Below are 21184 nucleotides of genomic sequence, written 5' to 3'. Positions count from 1 at the left end.
GAAAAAAATTCTTTAATGTCAGGACCAAATTTTAAGACACAAACCAGAATTTATACCCATTTTCTCTTTTTTGAGGACAGAGGAAAAAGCTGTAATTCCATCCAAGATCTGTGTCAACTGGTGGGGGACCTTCTTCTTTGGTTACATCCTGTCTCATCGTCACTAGTCTTTCCTTCTCCTCTGGATCCTGCTCATCACCAGTCCACATGCTCTTATCCTTCCCATAATTCACACAAGTATGTACATACATATCGTACCCCGATCCCTTATTTCCCTCCAGGTACCACCCATTTCTGTTTCTTGCCATAGCCTGCCTTCAAAAAAAAAAAAAATTACATTTTCTTGTCAAGTCCATTTTGTCAAGTCTTGAAAAGTCCATTTTCTTGTCAATCCCCTTTCAGTTCAGCTTCTGCCTCCTCCAGTTCTCAAAGTACTTTTGTCCTGATCACCAATGACCTCTCCATTGCCAGATCTAACAGGCCATTTCTGCCCTCAACCCAGCTAAGCTCTCAGTGGCTTGTGGCCATTAATCACTATACCTTTGTACCTTATTTTTCCTTGGCTTTAAAGTAACTCCTATTCTCCTCTAACTTCCCTGCTATTTTTCTGTGTCCTTTCTTGATTCACCTCATATCTAACTAAATCTGAGTTATACTTGGGTTGTATCTACACTTGATCTTCTTCTGCTTTCTCTCCCAAGGAGATTCTAATTCAGCAGCTAAATGTCATCTTTATTCTCATGTCCACCAAATCTATAGCTCTACCTCAATTCTCCGGAGAACTGTATCCAATTGTTCACTTTTTAAAAAAGCTTTATTGATGTATAGTTAATTTACAAGGCTGTGATAATTTCTGCTGTAAAACAAAGTAACCCAGTCATACATACTCTCTCAGATTTTTTTCCCCTGTAGATTATCACAGAATATTGTGTAGAGTTCTCTGTGTTATACAGCAGGTCCCCATTGGCCAATCATTCCATATACCTCAGTGTGCATATGCCAATCCCAGACCCCCAGTCCCTCCCTCTCACTCCCGATCTGTTTCCTTTAGTAACCATAACTTTTTCAAAGTCTGTGAGTCTGTTTCTCTTCTGCAAATAAGCTCATTTTTATCCCTTTTTTTTGAGATTACAGATAATAATATATAATGTTTGTTTTTCACTGTCTAACTTCATTTAGTATGATAGTTTCTAGGTCTATCCATGTTGCTGCAAATGGCACTATTTAATTGGTTTTTATGGTCAGTTGCTCAGTTTTTATCTCTACTTTAGTATCTGAAAAACATCTCTCATGCACGTTAACTTGAAAACTCAGTTCTTTCCTAATCTTTTCTGTTGTGGTAATGACTCCATCGTATATTCACTTGCTAAATCCACAGTCATAAGAGTTATAGTTGATTCTCTTATACTCTCAATGGAACACTTCTTAGCACCAAACATATATTAGAGTAACATGATTCTTGCCCTCCAGGAGTTCACTGCTTAGAGTTGAAAACAGACGTGAAGGGTTAATTGCCACATAACTGGAAAATCGTGATAGCATTGATCAGATAAAACATGTCTATAAGCAAACAGACAGGATTCCAGTGCTATTCTAGGAAATGGAGAAAACTATTTCAAATGGCCATGTTCTGAGAAATGTTGCTCTCATTACAGGAACTATTCAGTATCTCACTGGGCTTAGTACATGAGGTAATCAAACAAGTTGGCTCACAATTAATTATTCCTTAGGATGGAGCATTCTCAGGTTTGAAATAAATGTTTTCCGAAGCATTTCTGAATGTAGAAACTTCTGTGGATTCTCCCTGGATCACCAGATTTGTATTATTCCCATCTTTATTAGATGTCTTGAAGTTCTTTTCCCCTCAGTGTTCTTACAGGCTATGGCTATAAAACTCACGTTATTTCTTTCTCTCTACATTTTTGTTTTGTTCCAATCTAGTGTAATTTCAGAGTTGCAGGAAACTTGACATCCCCAGAAAACCTCCTACTCTCCAGGATACATGGGTATTCCATAATTGAATAGGGAGGTACCTTGCTTAATACACAGACATTTTTATTTTAAGCACTTACACTTGGGGACAACTAGAGTACTAATTAAAATATGCACATATTTCATGTATCATTTTCACTCAGGAAGTCCTAGAAGACTAAGGATCACAGACCATTTCATCCAGTGGGATCATCTCTGGAAGTGCAAGAGTTAACAGAAGATAATTGTGCTTGAGATGAAACCATAGTAAAATTACGAATAAAGTGTGGCTTTTATTGTACTTGGAGGGGTAGGGGCGGGAAATGCTACAGATAATACAGAATATTGAAAATAATTATTCCCCAGGTCAATAAACACTCCACGAGAGTAAGTAACTACTGGTCACAGACCTAAGTTGACATATAACAGTGGAAAGCAGTTTGTTGAAAATTATCTCAACTATTATTAGATATTGTAGCTCTAATTAGTAGATTTAATATTAATTTTTCCAACTTTATTCCTAAATAAATAAAGGTCAACTTCAACATGTATTTATTAAACACACCATGCATGCTTCAGGAAATTTAGTAGGGATATAAAGAGTAAGATTTTTAAGAATGCACAGCTTAAAGGAGAAAACAATCTTATACCAAAAAAAAAAAAAAAAAACCCAGCAATGCCAAGTGTGGCAACACACTGTGGAAGGAGCACATAAAAACGAGTGCCTACTTTCTGGAAGAAACACAAGCCAAACACAAACACAAGGATCTGGGTAAGTCTTCACTCTAAAAGGTTTGGGGCAGGAGTTGAAGAATGTGAGGAATGTCCCAAGGGCCTTGGGAGAGTTGCTCTGCATTTCCATACAGATAAGGCTAAGAGCAATGGCTGGGGTGGGGGTGTTTGGAGAGCTGGAGGGAACACTGAGCTCCAGGTTGTGGGCAGAGCCTGGGCTGACTGGCAGAAAAGCAAGGCTGGGACAGCTGGAGAGGGCTTGGGGGCTGCTCTAGAAGGCGGCCTTTAGAACATACCTTCTGTAGTCTAAACTAGAAATTTGTGTTTTGGAAATGTGAACATTAAATACAACCTTTTGCATTTATTAATGCACTAGCTGTGGCTGCTGCGTGTATAATTTAAGCATCTATAGATCTTTAACTGAGACTCCTTCTTGGCTTACAACATTTCAGATTGCAAGAAGAACATGTAAATGCAATCAACAGCACACAGTTAATGGGTTTTCATCTATATGGAGTGCTAGCATCCTTCTCCCAAGGAAAACTTTTTACAGATAGGACAAGTATGCCCTAAATATATCTATATATCTATAGCTGTATATCGATATCTCTATCTATAACTGTATTTACATCTATAGCCCTAGTAAGGGAGGGATGGAGGTAGGCTGTTGAGTAACTGTTCCAACCGAAAAGGTAATACTTTTCTATTTCTCACCAATTTCACTACTACCTTGGTCTAAGCAACCTTGCCTAAGCAATCACCATCTCTTTGCACGACTGCAATAGCCTCCTGCCTGGGCTTCCTGCTTCTATATCTGACCCCTATGAGTCTATCCTCACCACAGTCACCACAAAGATTCTTGACAACTACCTCCTGTCACTCTTCTGATCCACCACCTGCCATGGTTCCCCCAGATGCCAAGCCCTAGGACAACCTAGAAAGAAGATTCTACCAGATCTCACCTTCTTTTCCTCTCTTTCCTCACTTCCTGGTCTTGTCCTTTTACCCACAGTGCTCCCACCACACTGACTGCTTTGTACCTCCTGCCTTTGGTACAAAGGCAGCAACTGTTTTCTCCACTTGGAACACTCGACCTCAAGATACCCACCTAAGTCACATCCTTACCTCCTTACTGCCTGTGCGAGTTGTTAACTGTCTCTCACTTCCAAACACATCCTCCTTTCCTGCTTGTGACAAAGGATCTAGGTCCTTGAAATATTTTCTCCTGAACCATCTGGCACAATGTTAAACTTTGTCAGTAGAAAAGGGTTTTTACTTCCTGGTCCAGGGCTCAGTAGCCAAGTTCCTGCCACGCCAGAGGCTTTCCTGGAACCACCTCTTGCCCTAAAGAGCATGTGGCTTCACTAGGACAGGGCTCCTCAAATACCCAGAAACCATCACCTGCCTGCAGCACCCCCACCCCCAGGCAGTGGAATACCTCTGCTGAGAAACTCCTGTGAGCACTTTTCCCCAGCACCTTAGATGGTAGTCTTTCCACAAGTTCCAGGAGATGGAGTTCCAGCAAGTTCACGGCTCCACCACAGTGATGTATCTGCCATCTGATAATCCACAACTCTGCCTCCCAACAAGACATGGCTCTCAGTCCTGGCTGAGGGGCACTCTATCTCAGCCCGAGACCAATGGCTGTTCCTTGGACCTTCTATTCCTGTATTCTTGGCAGTTCTCCTTACCTCTTACTAGCAGATCCTGTTAATCTAATCTTCAGCTGTAGTAATGATTGTTTACAGTAAACATCCCCTGTTCAAATTACTGTGTGGTTTTTCTAGATCCTGACTGAGACAATAAGTTAACTCAAAACTCAGGGTGAAGTCTTTTCTTCCCTCTCTTCTTAAGGGATCCAGTCTTTTGGATCTCTTTGCCTTGCTCTAGACTTTTCACAGCATTTACAGCATTCCAACGCACAAGCCAGCTGATGGATTTATTAAGCCTATTATTTATCAATTTCTTACTCCTACTAGAATACAAATACTTTAAGGATCATGTACTTTTTTTTTTTCAGGACTTCCCGTGTGGCTCACAACACGTACTTTTTTTTTCAGAAATGTGCTCAGAGATGTACTTCAAACCCCTAAAACAGTGCCTGGCACATAGTTGGTACTCAATAAATACTTGTTGAATGAATAATCTCATAGAACACAAGCAGCTGCCTCCCTGAATATACTGGTCCATAATGGAGGAAGTTAACTCCTTTTCAGTGGCTAGAGTCAGCATTTCCATATCTTTTGGGGACTGAGAGAGACATGAATCTTTCCACCTGTCCCAGGTTATCAATCACAGGGGCTGTTTACCACCCTATGTGCAGCCCTTACGACACAACTTTTCACCTTCAACCCTCTAAGAATGTTGTCTCAACACCTTCAAATTCATTTTGCCATTTTAACCAAAACAACAACTTCTTATTCTACTATTTGCCTAATGTGGTGATTAATATACTTAATCTAGTATTCACTGTCAAGCTGATGTGCACATGTAGCTAAAACAAAGATTTCCACTGAAATCTATTTGTTAGGAGTATGAGAAAGCATCCAGGCTAAGGGACATGTCCACACGACTCTGGCATCTTTAATCTAATGGCATGTAGATAGTGCTCTATTTCCTTCTTCCCCCAAGCTTATCTATCATGTAAACATTCATGGCCAGGTTATCCAGACATATCCAGGAGAAAGGAAATACAATTGAAACATAAAAACATGCCAGGTCTAATTTTCATGTCTCTTGTTTCTACTGAACATAGAGGAGGAAGATCTCTTTATTCTGTGTAAGTGGGTATCGCAATTGAATTTCATCTTTAAACTTTATAACCCAGCCCTTCATATCGTGTAGGGATGGAAGATTCCATAATATAGAATAAACATCTGAATTCCCCCAATCAAGATTATAAATAGAGAGTAGAACTTTGGTTATTTAGAACTACAGGGATTTAACTCAGTTTGCTTTGCACATTTTCTGGAGGTAGATGAGCAGTCCCGTTCAGCTGCAATATGCTTTTTCATTTTAAGTATTTTTATACGGAATATTTCTAAAATATCTTGCATTCTTATTTCCAGTAGTTGAAGATACTTCCCCTGAGAATCCATCCTCGACTCTTCTAGTTAGGGTAGGTACCCTTGAATTCTGCTCATACAACAGACAGTGTATTTCCCCAACTAGGGAAACTGATACCACTTCACTTAACTGCCTGTTTAATTGTCAGTGGCCCTCCCTGGGTTAGAATATCTTTTAGGGGAGATAACATATTTTTCCTGTTTCTCCGTTATCTAGCATAGTGCCTGACACACTGCACATAATAAATATTTGTCGACTAATAATGTCCTCACCAAAACTGCAAGTAATAGGGGGCTAGTTATTTTAGAATCAAGGCTTTTTGAGAGAGATTATCCTTTGACTTGACACTAAATATATAAATTCATGAACTTCTGTTTCTCTCCCCTTAGTATTAGTAAAACAGTCTTTGCTTTGCTTTTCCCCATGTTTATTCCTCATTTCTAGTAACAAATTTAAGTTTAAAAACAAAATAAATCAAAACAAAACCTTGCAATCGACATTCTGTACAATTCACAAGCCTCACTGAAGGAGTCTGGCTCCCCTGAGCTTCTTTTTTATTCTTCTTAGTTTTCAGCTGTTCTCATTAGATGGAGTTGTCAGAAAGCAGAGATTTCCAGAGGGCGATGTGTCCCCGTGTTCTGCTCCATATAATCAACTTAATTTAATACATATTAATAGCGAAGAAAAATTAAAAGGAGCTTGTCTTAAATCACTGCCCTCCCACTTAACAAGAAAAAGTGTAGAAAGCAATACACATTATAGAAACTCTCAGTACAGGCACAGGGGCCATAAAATCAAAGCACTCTATAATAAGTATGTGCTTCGTTGAGGTCAATTAAAGGCAAGATTTACGCACACATGCAGTCAGTCTGCCTTAGAAATGGCTTCACACACTCTTCTTCTTCAAGAGAGTGAAGAACTGTGCAGAAGCTAAAGGACTATAGAATGGAAAAAAGAATTAATATGGAAAAACATACCTGTCATTATGACTAAGGAAAACTCTGACATATTTAAGTAGGAAAAATTAAAACTAATTTCCAAAAAATTAGTTAAGGGAAAGAAATCTTGGCTCTCGTCTGTGTCTTAATTGAGAAGGCCTTTAAAAACAACAACAACAACAACAACAACAAAACCACTTCATCCGAAGGGCACAAGCAGAACATTCTGATTTATAACATGAGGCTAAACTGAAAGTTACATGATGCCAACAACACATTACAGCCTGTCAACAGTATTCTTTGACATCACCCGTAACTGATTTGTGTACCTACCAAGAGTCAGAAATGTAAAACAATGAGGAAGTATATTATAAGGTTTTACAAACCCAAGAGCAAGCAGAACCATCTCATCTTTTAAATCATTCAGAGTGGTTACTGTATCGTAAACAAAGCTAGGACTGAAGTGCAGATGGACTGGCAGACCCACTTGTTCCCTAAGGATCATGAATCACCCAGCTTTTCCTCTAAGCTCTCCGAGAGCCTCAACTCTTTCTGCGTTAAAGATGCTTGAAAGTGCATTAACTCTCCATAGCAATTAGTCTTCTGGAAGAACCATTTACAAAATAGCAAGTTATTCAAAATATGCCCCTTCAATGTTACCTATTAACATAAGCCCTACTCTGTGGTAGGCATTGAAGGTACAAAGACAAAAAGAAAAGGTTTGCATTCCTAAGGCATGCTTAGACTCATTAGGATACAAAAAGGAGGCAAATATTTAGAATAACATACAACAGATATAATGGAGTTACACACAAAGTACACGAAGAAAAGATGGACTTAGATACATCATTACAGAGAAGGGAGTGGTTGCACAGCAGTCTTGATATATGAACAGCAATTTGCCATAGCAACTAATTTGGAGGAGATGTTCCTGAAAGAGGGGACTTCACATGCAAGGACACAGAGACAAGGACAAGCTTGATTTGTTCAGAGACAATTATATAGTTTGGGAATGCCACGAGAGGCATGGATGGTGAGAGATGTGGTTCTGTGGGCCAGCAGGTGTCAGATGAAGACGATTATGCCAAAGTATTGTGCTTTCATCAGGACATGATCTGATGAAATCATGAGCTAAATAGTGATGATCAAGCATACATGTGAGAAAATCCTTTCTGGAAGTAGTAAAAAGGATGCACGTGAGAAGGTTGCATGTGACACCGCAAGAAAAGGAGACCAGTGAGGTACCCTAACAGTTGTCTAGGTGAGAAATGATAATGGTCTGAGATAGGAAAGTAAGGGTGCAAATGATGGAACAGTCAGACAGGAGAGGTATGAGGCACAGAATGAGCTATACTTAACAATCAATTAGGTAGGTGTCAGGAGTAATGTGAAATCAGAAAAGGCTCTCACTTTTATACACTGAATATCAAGATAGGAAATACAGAGGAAACCACTGGGTCAATGTGGATATGGTGAGATTGAAAACTATAAAATCCACAGATAGATGTGTGTCCAGAGTTGCAGTCAGACAATTGAAGAGTGTGTAAATTCATCATTTACTTATTCAACAAATACAGAGTAGAAGATGAGAGCCAAGGACAGAGTCTGAAGACATTATCATTTAAGAATCAGGCACAAGAAGAGAAACCCTTAATGAGGATTTCAAGAAGATAGGAAGAAAGCCAGTAGAGAGCCATGCATGAAAAACAAAGGAATAGAAGATTTAGGAAATAGGGGAATGATCTAAAAGGCTGAAGAGAAACAGTAAAGGGCAGGCACAGAAGGAAGCACCAAGATGGGAACCAAGATTGGAGTGAAGATGGAGTCAGCAGCAAGGACACATGAGGAGCAAATGAGAGTTGAGGCCATGCAGCAAGGACGTGCAGAAAGCCTCTTAGAAATCTGCTTGAGGAGGTTGGTGGCTTGATGGTGGCTGGAAGAGGCCACTGGGTCAGAAGTAGGTAAGATTAGTAGCCCTGGTTAGATTCCTCTGAAATGAGCTAATCCCATTTGCACCATGCCCTGGGGGAAGTTCATGCATTGCAAAGACTCTTCCCCATTATAATCAAATCTGTGAGGTTGAGCATGTAGGTACAAAGGAGATGATGCCCCTTTCCTAAAATAAAAATTGCATTTTAACTGTTTGGTAAAATATCAAAGCTTTATGAAATTAAATGGGAGAAAATGTTTCTATCAGCAAGACTCTCAGAAAGACACTGACTGTGGTTGAAAAGATTGGGAAGGGGGTGTCTTACCTCCCAGGGAATGTGCTTATGCAAAGGCAAGGAGGCACTGAATAGCCTCCTAAGGATGATGTTCTCAGGGGCCAGAATGAAGTCGAGAGCCACAGAGGAGAGAGAAGTGAGGGCTTTGCAGAGAAGAGAAGTAAAAGGTCACGATCATTTAAGGAAGGTAGGCTATCAACTTCTTTTCTTCATTTTCCTTACAAAATCTTCAGAGACCAAAGGGAAAATTGCAATGAAGGTGATATTTAGTACTTTCTTTGCTTTTTAAAAATGAATATGCTTTTCTTTATTAAAAAAAAAAAAATTAGCATATGATTTTAGGGATCTGGGTTATAGGGAAAACAAGATTGTTAGAGTAATGTTTATTTCTCCCAGTCCCTTTTGTACTTTAACAGAACTCACATATACATTTTGTTGCTTTATTTCATTTGAACCTGTTTTGTTTTGTTTTAGTTACCTGGATTTTGATCTCAAAAAAAAAAAAAAAAAAAAAAAAAAAAAAACCCACATTTTTCCTCTTCATTATTGGGAGATGTGATTTTTCAAAGGAGCTGACATCTTCCTGAAATCATTATCCAGGCTAAATTTCCTGCTGAGGGTAAGAATGCTTTAGAATGTCAAACAATGCTTCTATAGGAGGGCTTTATTCAGTGAGAAGTAAAGAACTTTCTGGCTTCTTAGTTTTCAAAAGAATATATGATTTTGAAGGCTTAAAATGAAAGCCTTCCTCCAAAAATGGCTTTATTTGAGGATATGCTTTCTGATGCCTATTTACCCATAATTGGAAATTGATGAAATTATTGCAATTCAGAAGTTGCATAATTTGGGAACATGTAGTCTCATCTTCACTTGTAATCAAAATGTACCTCAAGAGATAGACAGAGGATAGGAAGGTATTTAGGTATAAATTACCACCACTAATCCCTATACTACTGGGGTTCTGGAGAAATCAATAGGCCAAAGCTCTGGGGATCACCTTTGCAGTATCAAAGATGCTATGCATTATCTAGCCCACATCCATCTGGTGTTTTAGCAGAAAGTGACTGTGCTGGGCCAAGCCAGCTCACTGGGTCAACAAGAGGGATCACTAGCTAGGAAAATCAGCAATGAAGATCAAGTCAACTGACCTTTATGCATACTACAATTTTTCATGTTTGTACCATTTCGTTGATAATCATTTACTTGGATCTTTATGTTTCAGAATTCCCTTGGTCTGGGAGCTGCTGGACTGAGAAGTATGTTTTCTCATGTCCTCCAGGTAAGGCTAAAGCTAAAAGAAATGAGATTTTTCTCACTTTCAACTCAAAAATAATAACTCAGGCCTTCTGCAACAGGGGTGACTTGCATTATATCGACAAGAGGAAAGACAAAGAGAAAGATGGGGAAGGGAGTTATACTTTGCCTTATTTATTTACCGAGTATTTACATGTCTTGTGATATTTATATTAGTCTATTGAATTATAGTTTACCTCTTGCACTGCTTTTTAACTTTCTACAAGATGAATTCTTAAGTCTCTAACCAGAGAGTTAGATAGTTTCCGGGAAAGCAATGTACTCATATTTTCTTCTCTACACACCGAGCAGTCAGAATTCTAGGCTGATCCACGAGGCTTCTGTACCTATGTGATTTCCTCATCTTGAGCGCAAGCAGGCCTGTGAATATAATGGTTACCTTACTCCTGTGATTGAGTTACAGTGTATGGAAAAATGTGAAAGGACTGTCCAACTGTAATTAAGATTCCTAATCAGTGGACTCTGCTTTCTCCAAAAGGGAGATTATCCTGAGTTAGTTTTTTTAAAAGGAGATCCAGGCCTTCCTCTGAGGGAGAGAATCAAAGGGAAAGAGAGAGTCTCTCCTTCTGTCCTTGAAGAAGTAGGATACCATGTGTTTGTTCTACAACCACAAGGGAATGAATTCTGCCGACACGTACATAAGCATGAAAGGACCCTGTGTCTCAGACAAGACACCAGCCCCAGCTGGCACCTGGATTCCAGGCTTGGGAGACCCTGAGAAGATTCCTGACTCTCAGAGACTATAAAATAATCAAGGCGTATTGTTTTAAGCAATCAAATGTATGTCAACTTTTTGTTCAGCAATAGAATACCTTCACAATCAATGCCCTGATCACAAAAGACACTCAGAAACTTTGGGCTTTTTGGTCTCTCATGGGAGAATTCATCTGTGCCAACAACGTGGATTGAAAATCTTCTTATGAATCTAAGACACTGAGACAAATAAGGCCAAATCCAGATGGTTACTGAAAGGATGCTGGGTGAGGCTGGGTGAGACCAGAAAGAGGCAGGGTAGTTCTCTGGACTAGAAGCAATTACCATGGCAAGGACTGAGAGAAAGAGGATTTGACTTACAAACAGTTTCATTCATGGGCCTCGGGGTACATTTAGAAAAAGATCACACACTGTAGATGGACAAGTCTGTTTCGGTTGAGCTGCCTGATTTGACAGATGGCTTTTACACCGGGAAGCCCAGCAGCCTCTCATTCTGTCAACCTGGAAAGTGAAACCCAGGCGTGTGGGCCTTCGATGACAATTCACCAAGTCTCATCCCACAGAACAAACAAGAATGCACCCTAGAACACTACACAGTGCCAAAACCATGGAGAGTTCGAGAGCTTGTTTTCCACTTTCCTTGTGTTTTTATGGGTTTGGTGCTAAATGGGGCTTTGAACACTTCTAGAAAGCACACTGTGAAGTACAAGTGCCACTTGTTATGTGAAAAAAGGCACTAAGTAGGCACGTTGCAGTCATTTCACTGAGTCATTCAAAACACCACAGAAAAGCCAATGCTGAGCCATTTGAAAGAACAAAAGCCATTGCTCAGAAAGGACAGACCCTCTCAGGAAAAGATCCAAACACATTCAGAAAGAGCTAAGCAGATACGCAAGAGGCCGAATATGTTAGTATTTTCTGAGTCTCCCTCATCTCACTTAGTTTTGAGATCTGGCCTGGGAGTGTGGAAAGCCACTGGCACTATCTTAACCACCCTCTGCTCTCTGAGAATACAGCCCAGGGCTGAGAGGAAGGAGAGCAAGGCTGCTGAGAATCAGCTGTCCTCCAGTCTCTAAGCCACAGTGCTTGGCTAATGGATTTCACCTCACTTTTTCTGCCCAACAACTTGGTGAGATGGATTACTTTTCCATTGCCATAGAACAAGGTATCGCAAATGTAGCAACTTAAAAATCAATACCTCTCTATGAGCTCACAGTTCTATAGATCAGAAATCTGGACATGGCCAGAATCCAGAAGCTAGGTTCTGTGCTTAGGGTCCCATTAGCTAACGCCAAAGGTGGCAGCCAGGCTAGGTCTTATCTGAAGGTTTTGGAGGAAGATCTACTTCTAAGCACATTCTTATTGTTGGCAGAATTTGGTTCCTTGTAATTATAGGACTGAAGCCCCTGTTTCTTTACTGGCTTTTAGCCAGAGACCCTGAGGTCTCAGAGACCACCCACATCCTTGCCCCATGGGCCCCTTCTATGTTTACGCCACCAATAGTATGTCAAGTTGCAGGGCCTATACAGGGTAAGAATACCAGATGGTGGGGAATCCTGGATAAAAATCTTGGATTTGATTCCGCCTGCCACCTAAGGTCAATATTGCTATTCTCATTTTACAGGTGAGGAAAATGAGGCTGTGTGAGAGAGTGTGTCAAATATTCCCAACACTGATGTGAAACCAGCATCTGTTTGCCTCTAAGGTTCGTGTTTTTCTGATGTCATGCTGAGTCATAAAAAGAAAAGTCTTAAAAATTGTTATGAGTATCTTATAAGTGTCAGAAACCTGGGCAACTCACTGAGAAAACAAAATCAACTTTATAGCTGGCCCCGACAGCTGCCGATTCAGGTTCCCAAACTGGAATTCCAACCTGGGAAGCCTATAAATTCCCCAAGATAAAAAAGAACACTTGACTTGTTTCTCCTCTCTCTCCTAAAATCCCTGGAGGTTACTTTTGAAGTTTTGCATTGGCACAAGATCAGATTTGGGCACGTTTAAATTGTTAGCACTGAACAACGGAAGAGCAACAAATATTCTTTGTGGGAAAAAACACATTATTAAAATGTGTTAAACTGTTTCTTCCAGAGTTAAACAACTAATTACACAGAGGACGCTCACAAGATTGTCATGCCAGATCTTCTGGTTTCTAGAAAAGACTTCTGTAAATCAGTGCTTGCTTCATGACATGGAGAGAGGGAAACAGGCTGAGCTGGAGAGTCAGCAACAAAATTGGCTGTAAGCAACATGAGGGAAAGGACCACTTCTGTTCCGATCACCATTGGATCTCCAATATGACAAGGTCGGCACTCAAAGTATTGGCAGAGTAAATGGCAGCATGAAAAGCAACAGCGCTGAAGACGGTAACCTACTTTGTTTGCTAACCTCGAAAAAGGAAGCTGTGTTTGGTTTTGTTTTAAAGGCAGTGACCCTATGAAGAACTTAGCCTTCCTTTAGTTCTGGCTCAAGCACTCTGTTCAAGTGTTAAACACACCTATGATTCCAAATGTTCCTGGAGGTATTCCAATTTTTGATTCACAGGTAATGACTCTACCAAATACTTCTAGAAAGCAAAATCAGAAAGCAGGAGAACCATACCAATTCATTGCTTTATAAAGAGACAATGGTGAAATAATATCATAAAGTGAGTGTTGGCCATGACTTGAAAGAAGAGTTTAAAACCAACGGAAGTTAAGAATATTTGGTTTCAGGGACCTCCTGTTGTGACGCAGTGGTGACAAACCTGACTAATATCCATGAAGATGCGGGTCCCATCCCTGACCTCACTCAGTGGGTTAAGGATCCTGGATTGCTGTGAGCTGAGGTATAGGTTGCAGATGTAGCTCGGATGCTGGCGTTGCTGTGGCTGTGATGTAGGCCTGCAGCTGCAGCTCCGATTCGACCCCTAGCCTGGGAACTTCCATATGCCACAGGTGTGGCCCTCAATAAATTACAACAAATTTATTTTTTGTAAAATATAATTGTATTTATATATTACAAAAAATAAAATAAAAAAAGAATATTTGGTCTTAGTTTCAGGGGTTGGGCAAAATGGTGAAGGGGTCAAATGTTCCAAACTTACAGTTATGAAAAAATGAGTCATGAGAAGGTAACACACAGCATAGTGACTGCAGTTGATAATACTGTATCACATATTTGAAAGCTGCTGAGAGAAGAAATCTTAAACGTGCTCATCATAGGCCAAAAAGGGGTAACTATGTTTGGTGACGGATGTTACCTAGACTCACTGTGGTGATCATTGTGAAACAGGTAGAAATAGTGCATCATTACGCTGTACAAGTGAATCTAGCATAATGTTATATCTTCATATACTTCACAAGAGAATCCTTATGTCTCTTAAAGGAGTCTAAAGTATAACAGTACTTGATGATTAATAAACATATGTTTCCCATTATACTATACGCATTAATGTCACAATATTACTAAAAAGATTATTACAGCTGGAGAATATTTCTCGGCTTATTTAGGCCACTCTGTAAAATTTTTAAGCCAAACATGTAAAGTGTGTGCGTGTCCTTTCTTTTCCTCTCTTATTTATTTATTTATTTTACTTTATTTTATTTTTATTTTTTTGAAAGAAATCGAAACTTTTACTTGGGCCAGCTTGAGGCTTATAAACTCGGGAGACAGTCTTTCATATCCTATTTACTTTTAATACGTGTGCTATGCTAACCCAAAATTTGATGTTGTCTGGGCCTATTCATACATAGGTAGTAAGTACACATTTAAAACAGTGTTAACCGACATGAGTGTAGCAATTTCTTCGTACCCATGCACCACAGTGGGCATCAGTGCACTGGGTGGTCATAAGGCTGTGACGGAGGCAGGATGCAATCAGTTTTCAGCGCTTTATAATCATTTTCAAGGTAAATAAACAGGCTCATTAGATCACTTGCCCAATGTCAATGTTTGCCTGTGGATTCTAAGCAGTCTCTTTTGCCCGCATCAGAGAGCATCTCCAGGGACGACGTTACTGAGAAATAAGATACGTGTTTACCTGAGCAATGGGAATGGAGGAAGTGAGCTTGCCTAGTTCCTGCTTTTTCTGCAGCCTACACAAGATATAGCTTGTCAGGCCTCTCATCCTTTCTAGTTAACTCCCTTTATTTCATATAATCTTTCCTCAAACTAAGCAGGTATCACACCGAAGCAATAGAAAGGGCAATTAAAATATTTACCATATATTTATTGTCAGTTTATCTTCTCTAGGATATAAGTTTTTCAAGGTGTCATTATAAAAGATCCTAAAACTAGAGTAGTAAACGTACATTTTCAAGATGACAGAATTACAATTTTGAAAAACTAAATTATACTTTTCTTGGTATGTGATTTTTTTTTTTGTTTGCATTCATCATTAAACTATTTTTTCCCTACACTGAAAAGCTGTCTTGCTACAAGTCCGGTTCTTTTATACTTTTATCCCCAGGGAAGTCATAATCCCCTACTTAAATAGAAGCTGGTTACCATGGAAATCATTCTAATGCCACTGAATCAATATTTTGATTTTGCTGACATTTAATGTAAAAAGAAAAGACAGACTAAGATTTATAAAAGTCACTTTTCATCTTTGTTATCATTTTGATGGCTAGAAAAATTGTAAGGAAAACATATGCTCCGTAATGAACTCCAGTTAACTCATAATTATAAGGGACTGAGGATTCATAAAAGAACAATCTACATATTTATATAATTTTGGCTTTCAGTACACACATATGCATGAATGCATTTGGACTCAGGATTTTTTTTTCCCTGTCTCTGAACTGAGCCCTGATTCTCTCCTGTTATTGAAGTCATAACTTGGTAGAAGAGATTTGAATATATTTGGTTTTGCAATTGCCTTTTGATTAAGGGTTTTGAAGAGAAGGTGAAATTTGCATTGAGAATCATTCTTCTACAGAGGTCGATCAATTCTGCTCCAGATGGTAACAGTCCATTTGGTCCACTGACCATCCTCAAAGATGCACTACAGCTGAAAGCTCCTCAACCCATCCTTTGCGCTCCTTTGGAGGAAAGATGTTGAACTTGAACCTAGTGTTTGATAAGCCTCACTGACCATAAAGTAGTTTTCCAAGCCTGAGATAAGTCTTGGCTGCTGCTGTAATTTACTCACCGTCTCCTCTTCTGTCCTCAGAAGAAATAAAGATAACCAGACTGCTGTCTTCTGTTTGATAACTAGCTACTTAGGGCCTTAGGTCTTTGGACGGTGAAGGGACAGGAAAGAATTATGAGCTTTTCTACCTCGGGAATTAGTCACCTTAAAACGCCTCAAATGACTAGTAATCAGTTCTATTCATAAGACGAGTGAGTCACTACTCAAATGTTTCTTTTGTGGGACAATCATGCTTTCCCACATGTGTCCACTCTGAATATCCCAGGTTCACTTCCCTGGCAGGGGCAGGGGCAGGAATAGGGAGGTGCTATTCTGAGGCATGTATGTTATACTGCTTTTCAGAACGTGATTCTTTTATTCCCCTTTATTCTTGAATTATTCTTGACTATATTCAGGCCCTTATCATTCAGAGACCACTATTCTAAATAAGTAACCTGGTTCTGAAAACAATCTAATTTAATTGATTATATAGTTTTCCGGCAGTAAACGTAGGAAAGGAGTGACTTCTGGAAAGGAGATCACAGACTATAAATAGAAATGAAAGGCACCATATATCAATATCAGAGGAAAATTAAGAATAGTATTTAAAATTTACAAAAGGCAAATCTCTAGAGCAATGTAGTTTATTAACTAAAATGTTTCTAAAACATTTAGAAAAAATTACAAGTTTGAAAGATATATTGATGACCTTGAATCATGAGAAAAAACAGATTTCTAACCTATTCTAAGGCAGCAAAGGAACAACAGAGTAACACAAATCACACACACACACCATCATTACAGTGCTACTCATTAGAGCAAAACAAACTGGAACCAACTAAGTATTCATCACAGAGGTCATTAAATAAAGTACCACAACATACATGCCCCTCCTTAAAAATGGTGTTTCCCAACAGACTAAATGCCATGGAAAAGACAAGAAAATATAAAACACAAACCTCTATGCACTAGTATTTCAATTTGGAAATATGCACACACACATATGATTCACATATATGATCTCACATACATACATACATTCGTGATGTATTTTTCACATATATATGAAGTAGGAAAAATTGAGCCTACGTGGACATTTTTCCCGCAAAGTGCATGAATTCGCTCCATCTCCATGCACTTACTTGTTTTCTTCGATATGCTTTAAAGTTTTTGTTTTCTGGCTAAATACAGTCACTTGGACACCAATACAGCAGAAAGTAGAGATGAGAGTATTGGAAGAGAGGGGACATGCCTCGAGGCCACCCATTTCATGGATGAGCCCTGTGCTTCTACGGATGGATTAGACCGGAGGATGAGGGAGCTTTCTTGAGGGACCGGGGTGCCCAGGCGACAAAGAATCCTGCCTGGTTGAAGAAAGGACCACCTGGCTTCCACCCTCAGCTACAAACTACTGGGAAACCTGAAATGCAGGGCACCCAGGGAAGCCGGCTGGGGAGAATGTCCGGGACAAACAGGGTAAGAGAAAGACTATAGGACCTGGTAGAGCCATATATGCTCAATTGGCCACTAGCAGCACTGCACACCTTGAAGCTTTTTTCGACAGCTGATACACAGAAATCTGATCATAGCACACTTGGGACTACTCTTCCACCAAGGGACTGTTGGAAAAAACTCAGGAAAGCTGAAACTTATTTATTCAAGCGAGGCTAAAGAGCTGGTGAGGTCTGGGATTAATCTGACCTAATCTATAAACACATACTGGCAAGGAAACTAAGATATATTTGATTTATGCATTTCATGGCTAAGGAAAAATATAGACATAGGTAGAAATAGAAGATAGCGGTTGAAGTAGAAACTTTTATATACATACATATATAATCTAATAACATATATGCATATGCATGTGTATATACTACAAGCATACATATATGCATATGCATGTGTATATACTACAAGCATACACATATGCATATGCATGTGTATATACTATAAGCATACACATATGCATGCATAAATTCCTATTCCTTGGAAGAAAGTACACCAAAATGTAAAGAAAAAAAAAAAAAGATTATTTCTAAAGATGATTATAATTTCTCTTCTTTATACTTTTCTGCATTACAAAGTTCCCCTAATAATCACAAATACTTATATAAGTATACAACTATTAGTAATAAAAGCGAGAAAATACACATTTCAGATGCATTTCTAGGCAAAATGATTTCCTAACGATTCAAAATTTTAAGGGTGTTAGAAAACTCACATACCTCCTTCCCTTTCTTTTGATAGATATAAATTAAATATATTTATCTGGGTTCCAACTGACAACACCCTGATCAATACCCATCCCCATCTCCCTTCGATTCTCCTTGTCTAAGACTTCAGGGGTGGAGAAGGGGTTATGTGACCCAGGGAGGAAAGTACATGCTAGGTGGTACACAAACCAGGACATTTCTTTCTAGGTGAAGTGGGTCTGGCAGGTAGGTTTTACCTTCGGTCCGCTCCGGCCCTTTCCCACCCTTGCTGGCTGGCGTGCTGTTGACTGTCTCCGATGACGTGCTGAGCTTGGTGCTGGGGTCCCGCTTGGGCTTGGGGGGTGGTTGTCTCCGGGAGCCACAGCTGCTGTCATCGTCTGTGCCCCCGACCGAGTGCAGCGACTGCGACCTCACAGAAAAGCCGCTGGAGCAAGGATGAGGCAGCCTGTCCTGGGGAGCAGGCATCGTCATGAAACCCATGCGGAAGTGTTTGCCCACGTAACTTCCTTCGTGGCCTCGCCCTACTTCTCCGCCTATGCTGTAAAAGAAAGAAGAAACCCATGCAAAGTGAGTGGGCAGGTGCGAGGTCGTGGGTCCACACGCATGTATAATAATTGACAGTTCACATTTCAAACCTGGTTAAGCAACGTTTTCAATGGCAACGACATATTCTACACTCTTGCCTTAAATGGGACAGTACAGCAAATATAATTTGATTATAATCAGAAATTATGATATCCTGGTATGCAGATACTTGATAAAGAAAAAGCAAACAAACTCCTATACAGCACATTTCATCTTCAATTGCTTTTCTTTACTTTGAGGTGAATCTTGTCAGTGCCTTAAAAAGTAAACAAGAATTCTGTGACACTGAGGTAGGCTGTCTATGGACACATGACTGAGGTCAAGTGGGCAGCCCTTGAAACTCTTCTCAAGATAATCATTTCATCAAAATCACCCCTACTTTCATCTAGTTTGGAAGCCTATTGAGTCTACCTTTCCAAGCATAAGTTTACTTGGGCCTTTTTTTTTTTAACTTAATTTTAGCTGGCACTTTATTGTATCTTTCCTATCACATAATGTCTGTCATATATTTTACATTCCAGTAGGAACAATAATAGTAAATGAGGGTTTTTTTTCCCCTCAATTAGGGAGTTATGACCATTATATGACCATTGTGAATAAAGCCAGAAAAGATTCAACAAGAATATGTGATGCTGATTCTGATTTGTTTCTGATCATAACTTGCTATGCAATCAAAAATATCTTTTACATTTATTTCCTTTTTTTGTAAATACTTTGAGTTCATATTCAAATACTAAATATGCAAACAAATAAAGAATCTCAGTACACTAACCAGAGCAGTGATACCTAGAAGTACGCATGACATCAAGCAAATGGTTGAGGTTTTCATATCATAGGGCTCAGCATCCTTAACCTGGGCGGTATTTTTCATGTGTTTCATAGGCTGTGCTTTCCTCAAGAGCATCAGTCAAGAAATAAACTAGAAGCTTATTCAAATAGAATGGTTTGTGAAAAATCAGTAAGAATTTAAGGCAGAATGGGGTAATGGAGGTGGGAGAGGTGTGTAATGGAATGGGAATTTTACATAAAAGATGAGATATTTGATTTCCTGTAACTTTGCCTCAATCATGTTGCATGTCTTTTCCTTATTTCTGCTGCCATATCACTGAACAAAAGGTGCTTTGAGGATTTATTTAGACAATCATTGCCAGTAACATATCCACATGAGGGGATTTATGCCTGTGTTAATGCACACAGACATTCACAAGAGAGTTACTAGGAATAATTGTAGCAGCGATTTCTCTGTTACTTTTGACCTACATAGGACCTGTACCTTTTCCCAGACAGATAATTAGCTCTGCTGCCACATTTCAAAATTACATTTTTTTGACATAAAACAGTTTCCTCTAACTCTCTATCCTTTTTTTTCGTAATATTTACAACACATAGACACACTCTCTCTCTATCTCTCACACACACACTTTTTCTAAAGAGAAATTCATTGTATACCTTAAATAATGGCAGGTCTCATGTACAAATTTAATTTGTCCAGGCTGGAATGCAGTATGAAGATAAGTTGAATACAAAGGCCATTATCCAAGGCCAGGGGTGAGCAAGAAAGGTTAAGGTACATCCAGATTCAAAAGACCACTAAAGATAATCAGTCTAAAGCAAAGTGAAGATTGTGGAACACAGCATACAACTAACTCCTGAATTTATGATAGGACCATGTGGAGTTTTTAAAATGTGCAAATTCCTAAACCCATACTAAAGATAACTATCAAACCGTATTTTTTGAATCAGATTCTCTATAGCCATGAGTTTCTTTCTGAAAAAATCTATATGCAGGGAATTCTTGTTGTGGCTCATTGGAAACAAATTTGACTAGTATCCATGAGGATGCAGGTTTGATCCCTGGCCTTGCTCAGTGGGTTAAGGACCCAGCGTTGCCGTAAGCTGTTGCATAGGTTGCAAATATTGCTCAGATCTTGTGTTGCTACAGCTGTGGAGTAGGCCAGCAGCTGCAGCTCTGATTTGACTACTAGCCTGGGACCATCCATATGCCATAGGCATGGCCCTAAAAAGCAAAAAACAAACAAACAAACAAAAAAACCAAAAAACTATATCCAGATAGTTCTGATAGAGTCAATCCAGAGACCCCCCCCAAAAAAAACCCCATTAAGAACAATAGTTAGAGACATTAATGAGCAGATATCTTCTAGTTAGAAATAGCCGTTATCAGAAAGTGGGACAAAGGAGACTTGCCAGGGACTAGGCAAAATATCAAAAATAAGAAAATGTACAATGTATTAGATCTTGTTAGGTTATCCTGAAGTAACAAATAATTCCCAGTTCTGAATATTCTGAAGAACAAAGA

At 39.3% G+C, this 21184-nt stretch overlaps 1 protein-coding gene across 9 annotated transcripts in view; it reads right to left on the bottom strand.

Annotated features, from left to right (window-relative positions):
• Positions 1–21184, bottom strand: part of NYAP2 (neuronal tyrosine-phosphorylated phosphoinositide-3-kinase adaptor 2) — a 262456-nt gene that overhangs the window by 134360 nt on the left and 106912 nt on the right. For all 9 annotated transcript variants that reach the window (XM_013984554.2, XM_021076251.1, XM_021076255.1 and 6 more), the window contains one exon: positions 18519–18820. In XM_013984554.2, coding sequence (XP_013840008.2) covers positions 18519–18820 — 302 coding nt within the window. The remainder of the gene's footprint in view (positions 1–18518; positions 18821–21184) is intronic.

Source organism: Sus scrofa, chromosome 15 (assembly GCF_000003025.6).
Source record: "Sus scrofa isolate TJ Tabasco breed Duroc chromosome 15, Sscrofa11.1, whole genome shotgun sequence".
NCBI classification, from domain to species: Eukaryota; Metazoa; Chordata; class Mammalia; order Artiodactyla; family Suidae; genus Sus; species Sus scrofa.
The sequence above is the reverse complement of the archived record's forward strand: the minus strand, read 5'-3'. Positions and strand labels throughout refer to the sequence as shown.